Here is a 20,435-nt window from a genome sequence, read left to right as displayed (position 1 = left end):
TCCAGGGCCTGGAGTAACAGCATTTTAGGTCTCACCCACAATCATTAAGAGAAGCTTTTCTCCCCACGACCATGATGCTCTTCACCTCTCTCACAACTCTAGATCTGTACACATAAACTCATGCTTTTGGCATACCAATGTAGAACAGTTACACCATTTTAGGCTGTCAGTTCCAACAGCATGTATCAGAATCCCATTACCATTTTTCAACAGAGTAAGACTGACAGACAAGCTCTGGAAGACTGAGCTCCAGTTTTTAACAGGTTATTACTTTGAATTTCCCCACTTCCTGACACACTCAAGGGCACTGCAACGGGGCGTTGCCTCTCAGTACCTCAGTCCTCAGCAGATGAGTTCAGACTGCTGGTGAAGATGGGCATACATCTGTTCCTCAGTCCATCTGCAACCTCCACAAGAGAGCCTGTTGCTTCTTACAAAACTAACATAAACAAAAAGCTGTATGAACACGCTGTAAACCACTGAGGCAAAATCCACCAGAACTGTTCTGCCAGCCCTAAATTTCATTGTTATTTGAGGAACTAATCAGAATTTTTATCTGCACAATCATCCACCCCTCTCTTTCCTCACCTGATAATACCCATTGCACACCTGCAGCTATGCTGAGACTCGGGCCTATGGAGCCTTACTGGGATCAGTGGCCATGGGTATTTAAAAGACAAAAAGTATTAAGAGGATTAGTTCCCTAATACTGTTTACAGTCTGACTCCACATGGAGAGTTACACTGGCACAACTAAAAAGACCTAGTAGCTGACTGACATAAACACCCAGAATTGCCAAGGAAGACAACAAAGTACACCACCACTCTCTGACTGGAACAGCATCCTCCACCTATATCTGCTTGCCTTCAGGGAACACAGCATAGAGTGGTTTTCAGGTCACAGGTAGAAGCTTTTGTTAAAGGAGAGGAATTAAGAGGGTTTCTGTTTGTTTGCTTGGGATTTTCTGAAGTATTTTATCAAGTGAGTCAGAATATGGATTTACAGCATCAGAAACAAGTGCAAAAGACAACACCACCACCAACACGGTCTTTATCTACTTCAGCATCACATCTACTTCATAAGGCTCATAAGGGTCATCAATCCCTTGGTTTACCCCAGGCTGATATGCCCTGAAGAGCACTATCAGGAAAGAGTCTTCTCTATTCCCTTCCAAAGCTAAAATCCCATAATTTGGCTAAATTATGAGTTTTGGCTAAACTGTAAATCTCATGTTGTATTACTGGGTCATATCACATCAGACACTAGCAGCAATTTTGAGCACTTACTCTCTCCTGGGCATTCTTATTAAGCATTTCAATATCATTGCTTAGTTTTAAAAAGCAGCAAGGAAAAGCATGCACTGAGCAACAGAATCTAGATAAAAATTCAAATACACACACAGTTTTTGATTGTAAAATCTAACAAAACAGCCATATAACCCTACTGCAAGTTCAGAACAAGAAAGTAAACAAGACAACAGAAAAGGACACCAACAATCAAACTCAGATTAAGGAACATACCAGCCCAATGACTGTTGAGAATCTCTTTTCACTGCCTCCAACTTTGACTCTGACTTAGTAAAGAAACCCTAAGTTTGCCAGACTTTGAGAGACACAAGGCAATACACATGACCTATTCCTCCCATAACTGGCAAGGTCTCAGCAAGTTCACTTTTATCACACAAGGTCTACAGAAAGGGCTTCATGCTGTATGTCTTCTTCCATACTGAAGTGATTCAGCAGTGCTTCTAGGACACAATTCATAAGTAGGGGAGGTTTCCAATGCAAACATTATTGGCCTTCCAGTGAAACCACGTCACTGAAATCATTCAGATTATGAAAAAACACACACACATACACACACACAAAAATAAATAAATAGACCCAGAAGGCACCAGGAATTTCTGTAGTGACATTATGCCAGAAAAAACACAATGCAGAACAACTGTCTAAACGCTATTGAAACCACAACACCAATATTCATCCGCATTCTGCATACCTTTGTCTATAGAGTTCAACTGCAGTAGAAATAAGTGATTCACCAACAATCTTGCTGTGGGTCAGAAGAATGAGGCTGAAAATTATTAAGGTACTCTCTCTGTAGCTACAGAGAGCCTTAGAGTTAACTTTACATTAAGCATCCTTAAAACCCAAGTCTAACCAGAAAGCACATTTCAATAGCATTCCGAGTTTCCACCTAGACTAGCAATTCAGAGAAGGAAGGCAGCAGCAGAGAAAGCAGCTCAATTTTGAAATTCAGAGAAGTGGTGGGGAAAAGAAGATGGGAAAATGTCACAATTTGCAGCATAGCCCACATCTTCAGGCCATCCAGTTGACATTATAAGCCAATCCTGCATCATCACATAAGCTCCAATCATTTGTCACATGTATTTAGTAAAGCCTAAAAAAGTATCCCAGTATTAGAGAGAAAGGACAGCAGCAGGCTACATTTCAGCATTCTGAAAGTTATTTCTGTAAGCTTCTACTCCAAATAGTGCCAAGTCTGTTTCTGTTGTCAGAAATTAAGATCCAACAATTCTAAGGTATACTGGAGCTCAGGGATATAACCTGATTTATAAATTGGAAAAGGAATGAAAATCTCTGTTACCTTGCTATAACACAAGAAATTTCAGAACATATACAAACTAATTAGAAGTTTGTAAGTTATAGTGCAGCTGACACATTACACAACATTTAAATTTCTTCTAAAGCCAAACGTTCAAACTGTTTGAAAATAAAAGATAACTGTTAAAATTCAGCAGTAAGGTTGATTTAAACTCAAGAATTTCACCTGCAGACACCTCAGTGCAGACTTTACGTCAATCCCAGCTTTCTGCTACTAATGCTGACAAACATCGGCTCCTCTGTGAAGCTGCCTAACTTTCTAATATACACTTGGACACAAGTACAAATTTCTTCCCAGAAGGCCCCCAAATAGAGATTCATTTTATTAATATATTTCTACAAAAAAATAATGAGTATGGAGATAAAGAGTTGATTTATACAGCAGACAAATGGATTGCGTCAAAGTACCTCATGGAAGACACACATTTGAGATTAGATGCATGGACAAATCCACTAACTGACAAAAGATTTACATGCTTTGGAATATGCATTCTAGCAAAAAAATCAATAACAGGACGTTAATTAGACATTAACTTGGGGTCATTAACTTGGTTTACATTTGCTACCTTCCTGACAAATGTTCAAGCATATGTGCTATACTTAGATGCAACCTGGCAAATTTCATAGTCACAGAGCGGTTAGGGTTGGAGAGGACCTTAAGATCATCTAGTTCCAATATAATCGCGCGTATTTAGGAAGGAAACTGAAATAAAAGCCCCAACGTCTTTCTGGAAGCAGTTTGCTGTTTCAACAGCAGCAGATCTAACAGCACACTGCTCCTCAGCCGCTCAGCAGAGCTGTGAAGGCTCCCCAGGCTCCTGCAGGAATAGCAGAGAGCAGACTGCCACCTGTCTTTCACAGCGCACAGCAGCAACGCTGAGGCTTGGAAACTAAAGCAAACCTACTGTGTACGCTTGACAAATACACCTCAAAAGGGTCAGTTTGAAAAACGGTTCTAGTGTTTAACAAAAATCAACCCACACCTTCTTTTGAAAGAGTTACAGCTTCATGAAACGCATTAGTAAAGAGCAAATGTCTAGTCTGTAAATTAAAACTGTTTCTGATTAGGAATGTATACACATGTCAAAGAGGATAAAAGGATGATAATGAAGAGAAACAGGCTGATTAACAGTAATTTGGAGGACTCAGCACTGACAAGAACATCTCTATAAAGTGATGTTACGGAAAATTCGAAGTTCCTCAGTGCTGCTTCCTATAATTATGGCAGCAGCAGTATCAATCCATCTCAGGAGCTGTAGTAACTTTAGAACAATTACCAAGCATTCAGATCATATCAAAATTTTATAAACCAGATGTTAAACGTAAAGCGAAATCACATGTCACTGCTATTCAGAAGTCAGTCATCACAACATATTAACTCATTTCTAGATACTGTTCTACATTAAATAATACAGTATTGGATCACACACACTCTCTTCCTCATTTTCGCCCGACAGTATTAGTAGGTGTGTACTACCATCAACTGATAGTAGTGGTGGTACACGCCCACTACCAGCTGATAGTACTATCACTATCCACTTACATGTCCCACAGTATAGAGGTAACCCCAGCTCACACAGGCAGCCCTTGCAAACCAGACTGCAGCAAGGGGGCTGCTTCCACTCATCCCAGGAGTTCAGCTGCTCCCTTGGCTGAATTCCTCCACAACTTCTAGCAGAGAAACTGAAGTTCACAGAAGGCTTATGTAGCATTTCTGCAGTTCATGGCTTGTAACGTACAGTTTACTCACTGAAAAGTAACGAGCTTCACTCAATGAAAATCCTGTATTTGTTCAAGACTACATCAACAGAAGTCAGAAGCCACGTGGTCTCCCTAAGTAGCTGAGGGAAAAGAAAAAAGAAACCCACACAACTTTCTCCTGAAAACAGCAGCAATACCTAGTTACCACCCTTTGCATCCCTGCCCAACAGGAAATGAGTACAGCAAACCTGATATAACCAAAGTTTATGGATCATTACAAAGTGCACGAGCACTCCTACTACCTCTAAGTATTTTAAGAAATCAGCCCTGGTTAAAGATTAAAGGAAATGAGACACTACAGCTATTAATGCCTACAGCTTCCTCAACCAAAACAAAACTGTTACAACATCCCAAGGAGTAAGCAGTACAACTTAAAAGCAAATGTTTATGCTACTTAGTTCAAAACAACCTCTTGAACAGAAAAGTAAACTGCCACCCTCCAGAGCAAAATCTCAGCTCTCAGCAGGACTCCTCACAGCTGTTCAGCATTAAAATGAGAAAATGAGATGAATCCATTAGTAAACGTCATAAAGTTGTATTACCAGTACCTGCTGGAGAGGAAGGTGGGAACACAGCACAAAATACAGAAGTCTACTAAAATCTAGACTAAGCAACATACCCCAGGCCATACCTCAGCCTTTCAAGGCAGCAATACACTTTTGATTGACTATGCATTCTATATAATGACATCACCAAGTTCAACAATTCTTGGTAAGTCAAACTTTGCTAAACTGAGTCAGAGCCTTACTCACCTAACAACCAGAAGACGCTGAAACCGCTGGAATCAAGATCTGAGTGCAGTTTTCATTATGAAAATATCTATTTTTACTAGCTGGGCTAGCATCACACTGGCTTTTCACACAAAAAAAATATCAGACCAAGAGCAGCCTGTCAGCTATCCAAAAACACGGTCTTGAAACGCTACCTTAGGGCTGCTGGAGCCCACTATTACTGCAACTTTAACAACAGTTTTTAGGTTTAGGTTGTTCTTTTTTCACTGTAATCTTGCAAATTCTAGCCATTCAAGAGGGTGCATGTGTGTGCACAGACTTCTGCCAACAGCCCAGTCTGCTGAAGGGATGCACTGACCCTCCACCCCCCACCCCCCGGAATAATCCCGAGCAGGTTATCGTTGTGGCAATCTAATGTGCATATATAGCATCTGCAATGACACAACAAACCCTAACAGCTGTCATTTACCTGGTAAGCAATCCTCACAAAAAGATGGATTAATACAACAGACCCAGGTGTTTCCTTCTGCGTTGCTGTGGAATGGTAACTCAAACTCCTCAATTCAGAAAATGCCAAAATACGGTCACACCACAGACCGAAGCCAGTCCAGATAAGTAACTGCCACAATAAAAGTACATTAGGACTTTGGATAGTACTGCTAGAATATCCCACCGAAACCCCCACGTTTCTCAGGCAACTGCGGTGCCCTTCACGCCGTTCCTCTTCTGCTCTCACCGCAAGACGAGGCAGAGCAAACTTCACTTGCCGAAGTGTGACAAAACCCCTCCAAAACGCCTCGGAGTCACCGGCTGCCCCTCCCCGCACCCGGTGCTCAGCGAACGCAACGCACCTCACGCTCCTGGGCGAGAAAACCCTCCCGCGGTTGCGACCCCGAGGCAGGGGCGCCGAGGGAACAGGGGAACTGGAACAGTTCGGCTTTGAACCCCGCTGGAGACACGGCTGCTTGCCGGCTGCTGCTTCTCCCGGGCAAACAGCACCGTCTTCGGGGAGAACGACCTCCCGTTATGAAAGGCTCGGTGGGCTCTCGGGGGCGGGGCGGCAATGCCCGAGGCAGACTCCCACCGCCCGCAGCGCTCCCCGCCACCGGCACCGCTCCGCCTCGCCCCCAGCTCCCCCTGCCGGCACCCTGCCGCTCCGGCGGCCGAGACCCCGAGCGGCTTCCTCTCCCCGCACCGCTGCCCCAGCGCAGCCCCGCGGAGCCCTCGGGAGGCGGCCCCCGGCTGGGAGAGGACGGCCCGGAACACACCATCCCCTTCAGCGCCGCTGTCCGAACACCGCCCCGAGCATGAGCACCGCGCGGGGGGAGAGGGACCGGGGAGGACGGGGGTTACCTGCAGGCGCCGTAGCGCCGCGGGGCGCGGTGATGCCCTGCTCCGGGCGCGGTGCCTCCGCCTCACGCCGCCATGGCCGCAGCCCCGCCGAGCCGCCCGCGCCCCGCTCTCTCCCACCAAGTTTGCGGCGCGGCAGCTGCGCGCCTCGGCCGGACCCAGCGCCCCGCCGCGGAGGCGGGGCAGCGGCAGCCGGGGCGGCCGCCCGCTCCCGGGGGTGCGCGACTCGGGTCCAGTCGTCGCGCTGCCCGCAACCGCTGCCCCGGGCTGTGGTGATGAGCTCGCATTACCCCCTTCCCTGCCCCTCGCTCCCCCCTCCGGGCCAGCAAAGAAGTTGCGAGTGGTTCAGACGTTTGCGTTTCGGGTTTGGGTTTTTTATTTCATTATCTTAGGTTTTGTTTGCTTGGGGGTTTTGTTTGTTGGTTGTGGGGTGTTTTTCCCTTTACTTCCCGCGTCACAAAAATCACGACCTGAGGCTTCTCCTCCCGATCAGATGTGAGCAGCGGCGCCCCAGCGCCAGCACAACTAAGCACGACAAATCCTGCCGAGCTGCAGCAGCGATAGCGGGAGGGAGGAAGGAAATAGGGGGAAACGGTGGGAAAGCAGCGGGCGAGGGGGAGAGCCGCGGGTGCTGGGGTACGCAGGGCCTCCCGCGGGATGGGACGCAGCAGGTAGAGGAGACGAGGGAGAGCTGGGCGCCAGCGGCTGCTTGGGCTGCCCCGGTGGTAGGAGAGGCACGGGAGTACCTCAGGAGAGTCCGGCCGTGGCGAGCTGCGCTGCCGGCTCCCCGCACACGCGATCCTCCCCGCACACTCCGTGCCCCCTTCGCGCGCCGGGAGCCGACAAGGCAAACCCCGGTGTCCTGGGCCTCCGGGGCCCGGCGCGGAGCCGCGCACCGACAGCCCGTTCCCGGTTCCAGTCCCGCCCCGAGAGGGAGCCCCCCGGCCCCTGCTGTGCGGCGCTGGCATTCTTGCTACCACGTAGAAGCCTGCGGCGTGTCCCTCTCCGCCCCCTGCCCTCCTCTCCCCGCCCTCCCCGGCACAGGATCGACGTGTCAGCCGCGAAAGTTCATGTTCGGGCCCCCGGCGAGTTCCCCGCGATGCGGCGGCCCCGGGCAGCGAGACGTGGCGCCCCGGGCGTGGGGGGCGCCGGCACCTTCCTCAGGTACGTACGTTCGCGTTTCCGCGCTCACCCTATTTTCGACGCATGCTTTTGTGTTTAGCCAAGCCATCTGTAGCAAACCAGGAGGTTATCTGTGCTCATACATGTGTTATAATGAGTTCCATCAAAGCTTCTTTTATGGCAGCATTTGCACGTTTCTACTACAAACCGCAGCAGAAACTGGCTCGTGTTGTTTGCAGCAAGACCTACATGCAGAAGACTAAAAGCACCGAGAGTTTATTAAAACAAACAAAAACGTGGAACTGATCCATGCTAGAGTAATCCTATAAAAATATACTTAATTAAAACAACTAGAGTCAAAACTTATCTGCAAGCCAGAATGTTGGAAATCCAAATTGCCTGAAACATCCAGCTCAAGGGAGAACGTTTCTTTGGCTGTGTTATAAAAGAAACTTGTTCAAGGAGAAACATTAATGAAAGTTTGAAACTATTATTAAAAATGAAGCTTTGGAATTTGGAACATTCTGATTGCTTATTAGTATTAAAAAGGAAAAAAAAAATCCCACTAAAAAACCCCAACCAAACCATGAAAGCAAATACTGAAGGCCAAACTTTTTTCCATTACAGTCATGTAACCCTGACAGTCAAGGATGTTTCCATATTTGTAACAATACCACTTTATAAGACACTAATGCAAAGTATATTTATGTAGGATCACTTTCCTGTTCAATTTGCTAACTCCAGAAAATACTTGTATAGAAAATAAAAGAATCAATTTTACACATAAAAATCACCATCAAACTAAGTGCAGGTATGGGACAATTCCCCTATACACTCCATTACCTTGCTTGGAGTGGTTTTGAGATGTATCTGGCCACATCAGCAGGTCTCATGTTTCTAACATATCTCCACCTATGAAAATAACTTTAGACTTTAAAGAGGAGATATACTTGTTTTTCCAGTTGCTGGAGGGTGGGGGGGAACCAACAAAGAACCAAACATACCAACTTTTGTTACCAACAGTGACAAAACATCAAAATTTTAGTACCTGGTGTGATGGGCATCTTAGCCCCCCAAAATACTCCTGCAGTTTGGCTATGAAACAATGGGCATATATGTGAAAAAAACCAAACTCCAAACCTGCACATTTATAGTTGTATATGAGACTGGATTAATGATGTACACCATAAGAAAAATTCCACTGGAATTACACTTTATATTATTCCCAGAGGTTTTCAGTCATGTGCTTTGTGTCTCACAGAAAAACAGCAATGATGTCAATGCTTAATTCTGTTTCATTTTATTTGATTTTAAGAAGCAAAAATATGGCAAAGATGTATTAAGCTGGCCATGAAATTAACCATGTTTGAAATAAAGCTACAAAATGTAATATTATTTAATGTTACATGTTTTTGTGCAAAGTTAAATCAGGTAAGCTGAGTGAGTGAGACAATCAATTGTAGGCAACACAATGCCCACGCGTACTCTTACAAGTAGGGGCTAACATAATCTAGGAGTAATGCTGAGAGTAGGTGAAAAAGCAGGAGAAGCTCTGCTATCAGATAGGGGGAAGGAAAAAAAGGCTTCAGAGGACCAAGTCTGAATTCCATCAAGCTTTCCTTCCAAGACAGATCTCCTATTCCTCTGCCCTGTATTCTCCTGTCATATTTCTTACTGTTACTAATTCGTGATTCCTCCTTCCACCACAGTAAAGCCTAGCATGTGAAGGGATGGCAGCCATGTGAAAGCAGTAAGGTACTGCAGTTGGAAGAGGGAAGGCTGCGCAGCACCTTCAGGCTTTTGGCCAGTTTGGTGGGAAGCCAGATTTCAGCTCCTCCCTGTGGTGGCAGGATATAAGGAACGTTAGAAAGCAGGGAGGGGGTGGATTTCCATCTGTTTAGGTGGGAAAGCCATGGTGTAAGGGCAGGTCTGTCTTCACATTACCTATCAAAAGCACCTTGGGTATTATGTTTCCTTCATAATTTAGAAAAACAAATACTATAAGTCCAAAGTTTAAGTTAGGATACATGGAAAAAGAAAGGGGGAAAAAATGGGGGAGGGAGGAGTTAGCTTCAGTAAAACTGGACCTTGAGCTATGCTTCCGTTGTAGGCTTCACTCGCTTCACAGTGACAGAGTTCAAAGTCTTTATTGCCATTGCATGTTGTTTTTTCCACTCCATTGAAAACATCAGTTATTTTTGTTTAATTCATGAGAAACATGCAGAGAAAAACTTTGAAATCTCGCAGTTGCCTGCTTTGTTTTTTCAACCACATCATCTATTACTCAGGAGAAACTCCCCTGGTGACCACAAACTTTCCAGAGCAGAGCAGAGCAGCCAGGAGCATGGTGCATATGAACAAGCTCACTTTCCTGAACCAATGCTAAACAGCAGAGAGTTTGTACAGTCTGGTGTCTTAAATCCACCTTGCTTATGTGACCTTGCTGAGAGACCTGTTTCTCAGGTCTACAACACTGATTCTTTCCCTTTGAGATATGGGAAAGCATTTGCCCTGTTGCATTTGAGTTGAGCAGGTCCTCAGCATTCCTGTCTACATTCCAAGGTTCAATCATCACGAGCCTGCCATATTTAAATGTCAGGGACTTCTGATGTTACTATATGTAAAAATAGAAATGACGTCTTCATCCCAGGAAAGCAGATGACCCAGAGGATTTAAGTTTGCCATCCACAGGTGGTTCTGGTAGGGAAGCATACATGTCCTTTTTAGCAGGGCATGCAAGTCTGTTGCTGGGTACCCCTGGAAGTATGTAGCCCCATAGGTCAGACTGAGCAAAATTTTAATTGTCTTAGCAAAAGACACCATTGCAGTATGCTTTAAATCACGGGGAAATAAGTGTCAGCATTACAAACTCGCTGCTGTTTTCTGCCAAATTACTGTCTTACATTATGTGTTGTATTTAAAGGTTACACTGACTAGTATCTGTAATATCTGTGAATTAGGGAAAGCGAGATGAGATTCTAAATTACTTGGCTTTCAAGAGCTAGATATTCTGATGAGTTTATATTTACGATTTGTAATCAAAAGAGAGAATGAAGTAGTATTTATCATGGCATTTCTATGATTAAGGCTCTTTATAACCAAAATGATTTATTTTTATGAATGCTAAGGTGATATTTTCAACACAATTATATAATATAAATAATTGTTCAGTTGCATTTACAAAGGTGTGAGCTGATTTTTAGTACCAGCCTCTTTCTTTTCATTAAAGTCTGTGACAGATAAGGCAGTTAAAGTCGTTATATGAACCATAAATAAGGGCCATCTAACTTGAAGTCCCTAAAAGTAGTCAGACATTTGGTGAAAATGATGAATTCCTGGGTACTGATTCATGTGATATGAAAAAGCCATCCATTTCCTGATTCACCTTCATATCTCCTGCAGGAAAAAAAAAAAGGATATTTTACAATTAATACCTGCAGTCAAACAACTTTTGTGTGTATGTTTTTCTATCTTTCAGCTACTTCCTGAACTGATACATTCAAAATGAAGAGGAAGATAGGAGTGAGAACGAAGAATGCCTTGGAGAAAACCAGTCATAAAGTTTGAGAAGCAGAAGCATTAGGAAATATTAAGAACTGTGGTCTTAAGTAGGTCAGCGTTTGGATTTGGACTGAAATGATGAAAAGTCACAAACCTAAGATATGAGCCCTGTTACGTTTGAATCTAGATTTACAGATTTTTAAATTAAAACATAATAAAAATATTTGCTTTTTTTTTTTTTTTTCTCTACTTTGGGTAATATACTCTGCTCCCTTGAACAACTTTCTTATATAGACCAGTTTAAGTTTTAATTATTTGGTTGTTAGCTCCAAGATACCTCCTCAAACTAAGCCAGGGTGTATATTATCAATCAGTTAGTTGTTCCTCTCTGCAGGTCCATAATCATTAATATTGGATTCCTGTATTACTACATCACCCAGAAGTACAAGTGGAATTTGGATAAAGGGTACATATATAGATATATGCTCTTATGATCTTACTACTGCCAAATAGTCTGTAGCACAGGATATAGAGCTCATCTAGTCTTCAGGTTCTTGTGCTGGCCTTTCTGGGCAAGTGTGGCCAGAGAGGGTACTAGGCCTTTGTAGAATTAGTCCATCACAGTTTTTAGAAGAAATCTTAACCAAGTGTGTAGTTCTCTTACTTGGGTAACATTCCTGTGACACTGATCTAGCATTAGGAGCCCTAAATCAAGTTACCCCATGGAAGCACACCAAGCAGGCAGTAAGTGCCAGGCAGTGAGGTGCGGGACATGAGAAGTGACAGTGCAGTTGCCCATGCACAAGAATTTTATACTAAATTCTCCAAGTAGGCCAACCCTTAAGTCCTTTTTACAAAGTGATTTAGCTAAATTAGAGCAAACCCCCGTGTGAACATTCTTGGTTTGCTTTGAGCATATCTTAAATCCACTAAGAAAATGCATGTAAATTAAACTGAAAAGCACAAAAGAGATAAAGACTAATCAGAAAAGGATTTTCCTATAAAGTCTGACTGACTGTCTTTAGTGAGAGTTCATTTACCTCTTTAGTTAAGCGGAGACAGCATATTTATGCTCCCAAGATCTTGCTCACCCTCTGCCACTTCACTTTCTACGACTTACAGTGAACACAATAAGCTAGCAGTACTTGTCAAGAGCGTTTATGTAGGAAATAGGACAGTCAGGAGCTTAACAAGATGAAGAGATCATAGATCCATTTTTCCAGCCATACATTCCCTATTGGATCAGATCATTTAATAGCAGCAATAAAAATAAAAAGTCCAGTTCAAGTGTTATTTTCCTTAGTTGCTCCTAGAGTTGCCTAGGAAAAAAAAAATGGAGGGTGTTATTTACAACCAGCCTTTTCAGTCTGGAATTGTTAAAGATCAAAATGCTTAACAACTAAAAAGTGGCTATAGAAGTAGTGCTAGGCAAAGAAAAAACATAAAGCAAATCAAAACTAATGAGTGTTTATCACTGAGGGGAAAGAAAAAGAAAAACCAAACAAAAAAAAAAAAAAAAACCCAACACCCACAAAACAAAAAACCTGAATTTATTTGTTTTGCTGATTTTACTTAGATACTAAAACATGCACCTCACAATCTGGTCTTCTGTCCTATTGTTAGTCCAACTCGTATGAGACTAGAGCAGTAGGATTGTCAGGAGGTACCTATATCATCCTAGACTTGAGAGGAACCCAAGCCCACAGCCCTGCAAAGTTTTTGAGCATCTCTGTTGGCACTTGTAGATTTAGAAACTCTGTTCTGCCTGTCTGTTCAAGGTCAAACATGTAAGTGTCAGACGTATGTGAGGGAGTTTCCCCTACTAAATGTCATTCACACTTGGTCTGTGAACTGGGGACAGTGGACATTGGTCTCCCATCATGCTGTTGTTAATACTCCCGTTTGTATCTGATTACTGACCCAAATCCCGCCCTTATGGTACGCAGGTGTCTGGTTTTTTTAAATGGGTTTCAAAAGTCATCTGTAAGCAGTGCCAAAAACCTGTGCAAAATCTGTGTTGGGCTGAACTCTCTGCAGTCAAACCTTTTGCCTTCACGTAGTGCTCTGTTCTAGAGTGATGCTTAAGCAAACCAAAAGGATCCCAGCATTCCCCAAATGACTGTGAACTTTGCTGACAAAGAATAGAGCATCTGTTTATTGCAGGCAGTCCATTTAAGAGTGCACAGCTGTTTTTCAGAAACTCTTTAAGAGATTTTTCTCATTCAAGTATGCATAAATCAGCCTGTATTGTGACTCTGTCAGTTCTGGGTATAAGGAGTTGCCCAGAGAAGTTGTGGGTGCCCAGAGAACCTGTGGCTGCCACATCCCTGCCAGTGTTCCATGCCAGGCTGGACAGGGCTTTGAGCAGCCTGGTCAAGTGGAAGGCATGCCTGCCTGTTGCAGGAAGGTTGGAACTAGATGATCTTTAAGGTCCATTTCAACCCAAACTGTTCAATGATTCTATGATGGTCCTTGATAAGCAGAAGTAGGAAGTTAGGTGATCCTAACATTTGTTTGACTTATTACCCTTAGCATTCTGCTAATGTCAGATGTTTGGTATAAGTTCAGTTATTAAATAGTTATTAAATTTGTATCCCTCTTACTGCTTTCCATAGCCTGAAGCTATTGTAATTATTGAAATTATTCAAAACAGAAGTATTGTGTTGAAAATGGTTTTTATTGTTTTTCTTTATATTTTACTTTATAAATACTACCTTATTAAAAATACCCCATGTTAATTATTTGGCTGGACACATGAAAACATGTAAGAGATTTTGCTGAAGAAGGGAACACTTAGCCTGAGTCAGCTCCAAGAAGCCGGAATTTGATTTTCAAAGCCTAAAGTTTCATAAAATAAGCCTCATTGCAAAACACTTAGTATAAGGAGGGATGTCCAGACATGCTATCAAAAAGCAAGAGCTCTTTGATACAAAACTGCAATTTTTTTGCAGTTTGTCCCAAGTCCACTTAGATTATTAAGGCTTTTTACTAGACAATGAGACTTGGGGGTTCATTAGAGAGACCAGGTAAGAGGAAGGGAACTGAAACCAATTTTAACTTTTTAAGTCCACCATCATCCTCTAAATGCTACCAAAAGAGACCAAGATTGTAATGTCCATGTGCCTTGAAATACCTCCTGTTTCTTAATGGACATTGTCAATTCAGAGCAGAAGCTGAGGGCTTGCAGAGGAGTTAGTGTGTGCACTGATGGTGATGTATAAGTAAAATAAAGCTGCCCACTATTTGTTCTTTCATCAGCCATATGTTTACAAGGACTTTAAAGGCTAAAATTTTAAAAGTAGCTGTAGCATGACAAAACTATTAATGAAATAATTTGCATAAAACCATCAGATTTCAATCAGGTTTGGCAACTGTGGACAGAGATTCTAATTAAAAAAACGAGTGAATAAAGGAAGAAATACATAGGAGCTACATAACTAGCGCTATCTTCTGTATTGTAATAATCAATTCCTTCTACCAAAAGGAGAATATTAATGACAGGACTCAGTCAACAAGTGGAAAAAACCCTTGAATTGTCTCAAGAAAAAAAAGGAGAAAAATAATAACATTCATCCTACTACAGCCCAAAGCCCCCACGCCTGCCAACATTCTTGACTTTTTACAAAACTTGGCTATGTATTATGCCGCAAAGACACAGCAACTTGGACCACAAGATGGGAAGTAATGCTAACATTAAGGACTTTTCTGAATAAAAATCTTACCAAAGCTGTTTATTTTGAGCACTTATTAAAAGCGGATAACTAGCGCAAAGGAAAAGACATGTTTGTTCCAGAGTGTGTACGCACAGGAGAAAAGCAAGCAGTCACTCAACATTGTAGATGATTGACAGCTTCTGGCTGTAGCATGATAAATCACCTAGCAAAAAAAAAATAAATAAATCTGACACATATTTATTAGCATTAGGCTCCGGGAGAATTTTGCATTGTGCTTTCTCCACGAGACAGAAGCAGATGCAATGTCATAGCAGTTGCATGGGAAAGCAAGCAACTCTGTCAAAAATCTAGTGAAGAAACCTGCTTTTCCTTAGCTGCGTCTTATCTCTGAATGGTGATGCCTTCAGGTCCTCCTGCTTTCCATACGCTGGGAAACGTGTAAACTATGCTCCTCTATCCCTGCCTTACCCATGTCCTCTGGCCTCCTGCCCTCCCAGCCCAAGCCCCAAGCCTAGCCAGTCACCTGGTCAGGGCACGAGTGTTAGGGCCAGGCTAGAGCTTGATACTGAGTGCCAGCAGATTGACAAGCAGGTTACTGCTGACCATTAGCTACCACACATGCTGCCTTTAAGAGGCTGGCAGGGGCAAAAAATGCGCTCTGTGGTCCAGACGGGACTGTTCAGTGATTTTGAAGACCATTAGGGATTGACTGATAGTTTAAGCATCATTTCAGGCAACCAGGATAAAAAATGAATTTTTTTAAGTCCTGACATTGTATTTCATACAGCAGCTTCTTTGCTGTGTGGTTGATCTGTTTTTCGTTTTAAATTAGATATATGTAATTTTTCTCAAATTAGAGCAACAAAGCAAATATTTGCATGTATACCCAGAGTGCAGTGAAAAAGCAGCAAATAAGTATGTTCTATAATAATCATTACTCTTTGAATGTTTATTTAATTCACCTGATTTTCCTTCTGATTTGTGAAGCACTATTGTAAAAGAGGAAGCAACAGACCTAGATGTTTGTATAGGATAGCCAGATTTAGGTACTCTTCTTTTCAAAAAGAAGTGGTCTCAGTAAGTCATCTCACTTGGAGGAACTAAACACTGAAGAGCTCCAAAAGACATATCAGGTGGTCAATTTTTTTGCCTTTTTACTGGTTCTGGGAGTTCAGTGTAGGAATGTAGGTTTGGTTTAGATGTATTAATTGTTTCTAAACTATTCGAGTTTTGGTTGGTTGGTTGGTTGTTGTTTTTTTTCTTTTAGAGAGGGAACTGGAGAGATATTCTATTGTTCGAGGCAAAAAGCATATGAACTGGGAAAAGTTCTTTATGGTCATAAATGCTTTCATTCTGCTGCTGTGCCCAAAAGCAATGTGAACAGATAGAATACTAGTGTTTATATAATTTTGTTTCACAACAGTTGAGGAAATGACAAGATTAACATAACTTCCAAACACTTCTACTCCATGTTTAATGGTTGATATTCACAGGGTCAACAGGTGTGGAGCTGCCACTATGGATACCTGGGCACTCTTTAACAGCAGATTGTTAGGAAGAGCCTCCCACTTGGATGATTCAGTGGAGCCTTTCTTCCTCACTAGAAGCAGTAAGAGCATCTGTAAACATTTTGAAGTTCTGGTCAATGGCGAGTCCTTGGCAAAGATTTTTTTTTTCCCTGACTTTACTAGGAGCAAGAGCGGGTTATATAATTTCTAGGTTGATACAACCAAAAGCCTTTTAAGGAAATAAAATGCCTGCATTTTCTTGCACACCACTGGGATTTACAGTTTGAGGAAAACTAATAGATACTGTAACTAAATAAAGCTCAAAGTTCCTGATGTGTTTAGTGACACCTTGCAGTACACTGCAAGTCTTAAATGTGACACAGCGTGAAAAAGCACTCTTTAAGACTGAATCAATTACATGCTCCTTGGAACTCTTTATGGAGAAACTCACAAAACAAAATTCAAATGCATATTCTGCACAGCAAAGACAACTAAAGAAATCAGCAAGGAAAGACTTAGAGGGTAGCAAAATACTCTTTGTATTTGTTAGCTGAGATCATGAAAGAAAACCAGAATTGTGTGTTCTCATTTTAAATGATAGCTTTCCTTTCAGTTCTGAAATTGAGATCACTCAGCCAGAAATACAGCTGCTAACATATATCCTATGTTCAATAAATACGCAACATCAAGTGTAAAGGTTTTGGATCTACATAAGAGCACAACAATAGTTGTTACGGCTGACACTGCATTGTCATCCATATCATACCTGAGGAAACCAAAGAGTTTATCTCTGTATGTTTAATCACACAGTGGTTAGCACAGCAGGACTCTGGTTTGGCTTAGATCTACCAATGGCCATTACTTTTATAAAAAAAAAAATAAAAATCATAATAAATTGATAACAGTCTTTCTGTTTGATATAAAGTTACACACTGTGATTTTCTGGGGAGGCTGTTACAATTAAACTCTTCAAATCTGGTGGGGAAAAAGCCAAAGGATTTCAGATATTGTGGTCACGTACAGAGATCTGAAAATCCCATTACAGTGTCAGGACCTAGGAATGGAGTGTCTAACTATACCTATTTAAAATATCCTTAAGGGTACATTTGCTTTCTCAGAAATTAATTACCCATCTTTTCTTGGTATTTATTTTCTCCTTCTTACAACTCCCTTCCCTGTAACTGATATTAACGTGCTGAAGGAATGAACAAGCCCTACTGATTGTTTTTTCTGGTAAGATTATAAATGAAAACACATTTGACTAAAGCCTGTGAAAAATGTAATTTGTTATGTCACAGCAATCACTCAGCATGTGTACAGCTCAATTTGACAATACCAGATCCTGCTTGTTATAAAACCAACAGCAATTGGCCTCAAGGAAAGAAGGGTAAATGAAGAAAGACTGATAGGTTGTGGGCTCAAACTAGTTTGGGTCATCAGGAGCTAAAACGGAATGTTTTAACTTGCCAGTGAATTACTATTCCAATGCCAAGGCAGAGCGGAGGCCAAATTTAAATCTCATGTCTCATTTTAAAAACATTCCCTATCTTTTACCAAAGTCCTTTTGACTATTTCAGAATAGAAAAGAGGGAAAATGTCATGTTATGTATGTGTATATATATATATATCACTTAAAAAGCTTTCTAAAAAGAATAATGGGAGTGTAACAAGAATTAAATACCAGATTTTCAATGGAGCTTGCCATAGCCCAACTTCAATTCCATCCACTTAAAAGGAAGCAGTATGCAACTTCTGAAAATCCATCAGTGCCACACTTGTTTCAATTCAATGTGACCTTATTAGAAAAGCTCCAGTTTTTGTAAAAAACCAAGAGCTATGCACCAGTTTCTGGATCAAAAGAGAAACACTTTTTTCCCCAAAAATGTTTGTTACTGCTAGCATAACACTGAAAGCATAGTGGAAGCATAGTGGATCCAGTGCAAACAAGGCTGATTCGCCCAGGATCCTGCTGAGGTGTCAGCCACTGATGCTGGACCAGAAGCTTTGACAGTGCTGTTCCTCTGGAACCATTTTTTAAGCTGATCTCCAAACACTGGGTGAACAAGCATACAACAGGCAAAAAATTCTTCTGCAAATAGTGAAAACAGAGGACAATATTAAACAAGAATCATAATTCATTACAAATCTCCCACTATGGCATCTCCTGATCCTGTCAGACAGCAGGAAGATCCATAGAGTCCAGGCTAACTCGACTCAGCTCCACACCAGCAAGTAAAGAGCAAAGAAGGAAAGCTGGAAGCAGCTTGCACAGTATATTCACTAGTGTGGTTGCTTACTTCTATTTTGTGTTTAGGGCTGGAGGATTGCTTGGTATGAAGGAAAAAGAAATTAAAGAGAAGCAGAGACTAAAATCAAGCAGATGAGGAAAAGCAGTAAGGTACAAAAAAAGTGAAGGGTAGGGACAAAGGAAAAGGCAAAAAATATGTCATCCTTCATTATGTCAACAAAATAATAAAATGTTTTCTCAGTATTGTGCCTGAAATCGACCTAAAAACGTTTAGATAGTCCCTCCAACTCAAAGCACTCTGACTCTTTGGTGTAAGAGCTGGAATTAGGGCAATGGTCCAAGTAGCCTGTGCCTGATGTTCACCCATAACAAACACTTGAGAAAGAGTTTAGCAAGGCAAATATACAGCTGGCCATCAGTGATTAATGACTTACACATATCTTGTACATTTATACAGTCTTTCATAGACCTGTGTTTCCATAATGTATTCCACGATTGACTTCACGCATCCACAGCATCCTAGGGTGAGGAATGTCACAGCTGAGATATGTTCTGAAAAGGCGCATTCCCTTTGGTTTTGAACATCTTCCTACCTAGTTTCCTTTGTCATTGTATTGTAAGACACAATCACTAGTAATTCCCTATTTGTTTTCTCCAGATATCAAACAATTTTTGCAATCTTAATTTTCTGTTTTCTCAGTCTCTTCTAGGTGGAGTGGCCTTGCTTAATTTATGTAGTTCACACGGAAAAGTGATTTCATAGTGCTGGTCACCTTGTCACCACTTTTTTGTATCCTTACTATTTCTACTATATTCTTACCAAGACAGGAGAAGCTAGAACTGCAAACAGCAGTTTAGGATTAGGCATACTTTGGATTTATATAGCTTTAAACGTCATATAGAACCATTAGGAGGTTCTCTGGGTTGCTCTCTGTCATTTTCTACTAATTCCTAACATTCAGTTCTATTTTTTACTACCAGTGAGAGCTGAGATGATGTTTTCACAGAAGTAGCTAACTGCAGTGTCTTGTTCCTGGATGACAAGGGAGCAAGTTCAGAATCCGTCACTGCTCAGGCAAAGTTGATGTTGTTTCCTTCTGTGTACGACCCATTAAACTCACATACATGGAATTTCATCTCTTACCATTCACTCACTCTGTGTCCTGAGGTCTTTCTGCAGAATTTGTAGTCACTCTTCATCTTTGCTACCCAAAATAACTCAGTATCATCAGCATGTGCTCAAGTGCCTCTTGCAGTACATGAAGACTAACAGATGAATTTTCATCAGATTGCATTAAACAGAAATGCTAAAATTAGTATTACAAGCACTTGAGCAAAACACAAAAAAAATGCTATACCTACAAATGTAGAGCGCTCCACTCTGATCTTTGCTAAAGCTGAAAAAAAAAGAACCCTACAAAAATTGTCAGGATTACCAGTTTTACAAAGAGGGTTTTGCTTTCCAAACAATTTTATGCAGCCTGCATGATTTCCTTGTTGAACAGCATCAGAGTCTAAGAGTTCAAAATTGAGTTGAAAATGATCATTTTTAGCTGTAAGCTTAAGATTCAGTGATGAATACTGACAAGAACTTTTTGACCTCGATGTTGTGACCAGAAAATACAAGGCAAAATTACAACTGGCCTTCGAGTGTTTTAAACACCAGTCAGATGGTGAGTCTGGTTATTTCTAGAGCTCTGCTGTGGTTACTGAGAAACTGCAAGAACAATGACAGAACTGTACAAAGGAAAACCAGTAAGTGTGAATTGAATACACAGTGCCAGACCAGCTCATAACTTGCATCAGTGCGACTCATTCCAACTTCTAGTTACAGATATAACTGATCACAATTTAAAACATAGAAGGAACACATGACTTAATGCTTTAGGTCAAGATATGCTAAACAGATTAAGATT

The 20,435-nt window shown here is 41.7% G+C and overlaps 2 protein-coding genes and 1 non-coding gene across 19 annotated transcripts in view; 2 read left to right on the top strand and 1 right to left on the bottom strand.

The window, feature by feature from the left end:
• SEMA5A (semaphorin 5A) overlaps positions 1–6,576 on the bottom strand; it is a 326,978-nt gene extending 320,402 nt beyond the window's left edge. For 6 of the 17 annotated variants that reach the window (XM_065667646.1, XM_065667638.1, XM_065667640.1 and 3 more), the window contains exons 1-2: positions 6,470–6,576; positions 5,586–5,735 (exon numbers count right to left, since the gene is read on the bottom strand). The gene's annotated coding sequence lies outside the window, so the exon portion shown is untranslated. Of the gene's footprint in view, positions 1–5,585; positions 5,736–5,967; positions 6,136–6,469 lie in introns of those variants that run through there. The other 11 variants (XM_065667649.1, XM_065667645.1, XM_065667641.1 and 8 more) reach the window with 3 other exon arrangements.
• LOC136009044 (dapper homolog 3-like) lies at positions 6,180–11,312 on the top strand. The gene is made up of 3 exons (XM_065669129.1): positions 6,180–6,817; positions 6,960–7,630; positions 11,067–11,312. The coding sequence occupies exons 1-3, from the start codon at positions 6,180–6,182 to the stop codon at positions 11,075–11,077; spliced, it is 1,320 nt and encodes a 439-aa protein (XP_065525201.1). The 3' UTR covers positions 11,078–11,312.
• On the top strand, positions 10,906–10,974 carry LOC136009529 (small nucleolar RNA SNORD123). Its single transcript, XR_010610591.1, has one exon. It is a non-coding gene; the product is annotated as a small nucleolar RNA SNORD123 (small nucleolar RNA).
• Positions 11,313–20,435: the final 9,123 nt, after the last annotated feature.

The sequence above is a fragment of the Lathamus discolor genome, chromosome 2 (genome assembly GCF_037157495.1).
Source record: "Lathamus discolor isolate bLatDis1 chromosome 2, bLatDis1.hap1, whole genome shotgun sequence".
NCBI classification, from domain to species: domain Eukaryota; kingdom Metazoa; phylum Chordata; class Aves; order Psittaciformes; family Psittacidae; genus Lathamus; species Lathamus discolor.
Note: the sequence above shows the minus strand (reverse complement) of the source record. Positions and strands in the feature narration are given on the sequence as shown.

What these genes read in the sequence shown, in the direction of transcription:
- LOC136009044 (XM_065669129.1), top strand. Translation starts at nt 6,180, where the DNA reads ATGCCCGAGGCAGACTCCCACCGCCCGCAGCGCTCCCCGCCACCGGCA. An exon ending in AAGTTGCGAGTGGTTCAGAC is followed by an intron (nt 6,818 to 6,959) that starts GTTTGCGTTTCG and finishes CCTCCCGATCAG; the next exon opens with ATGTGAGCAGCGGCGCCCCA.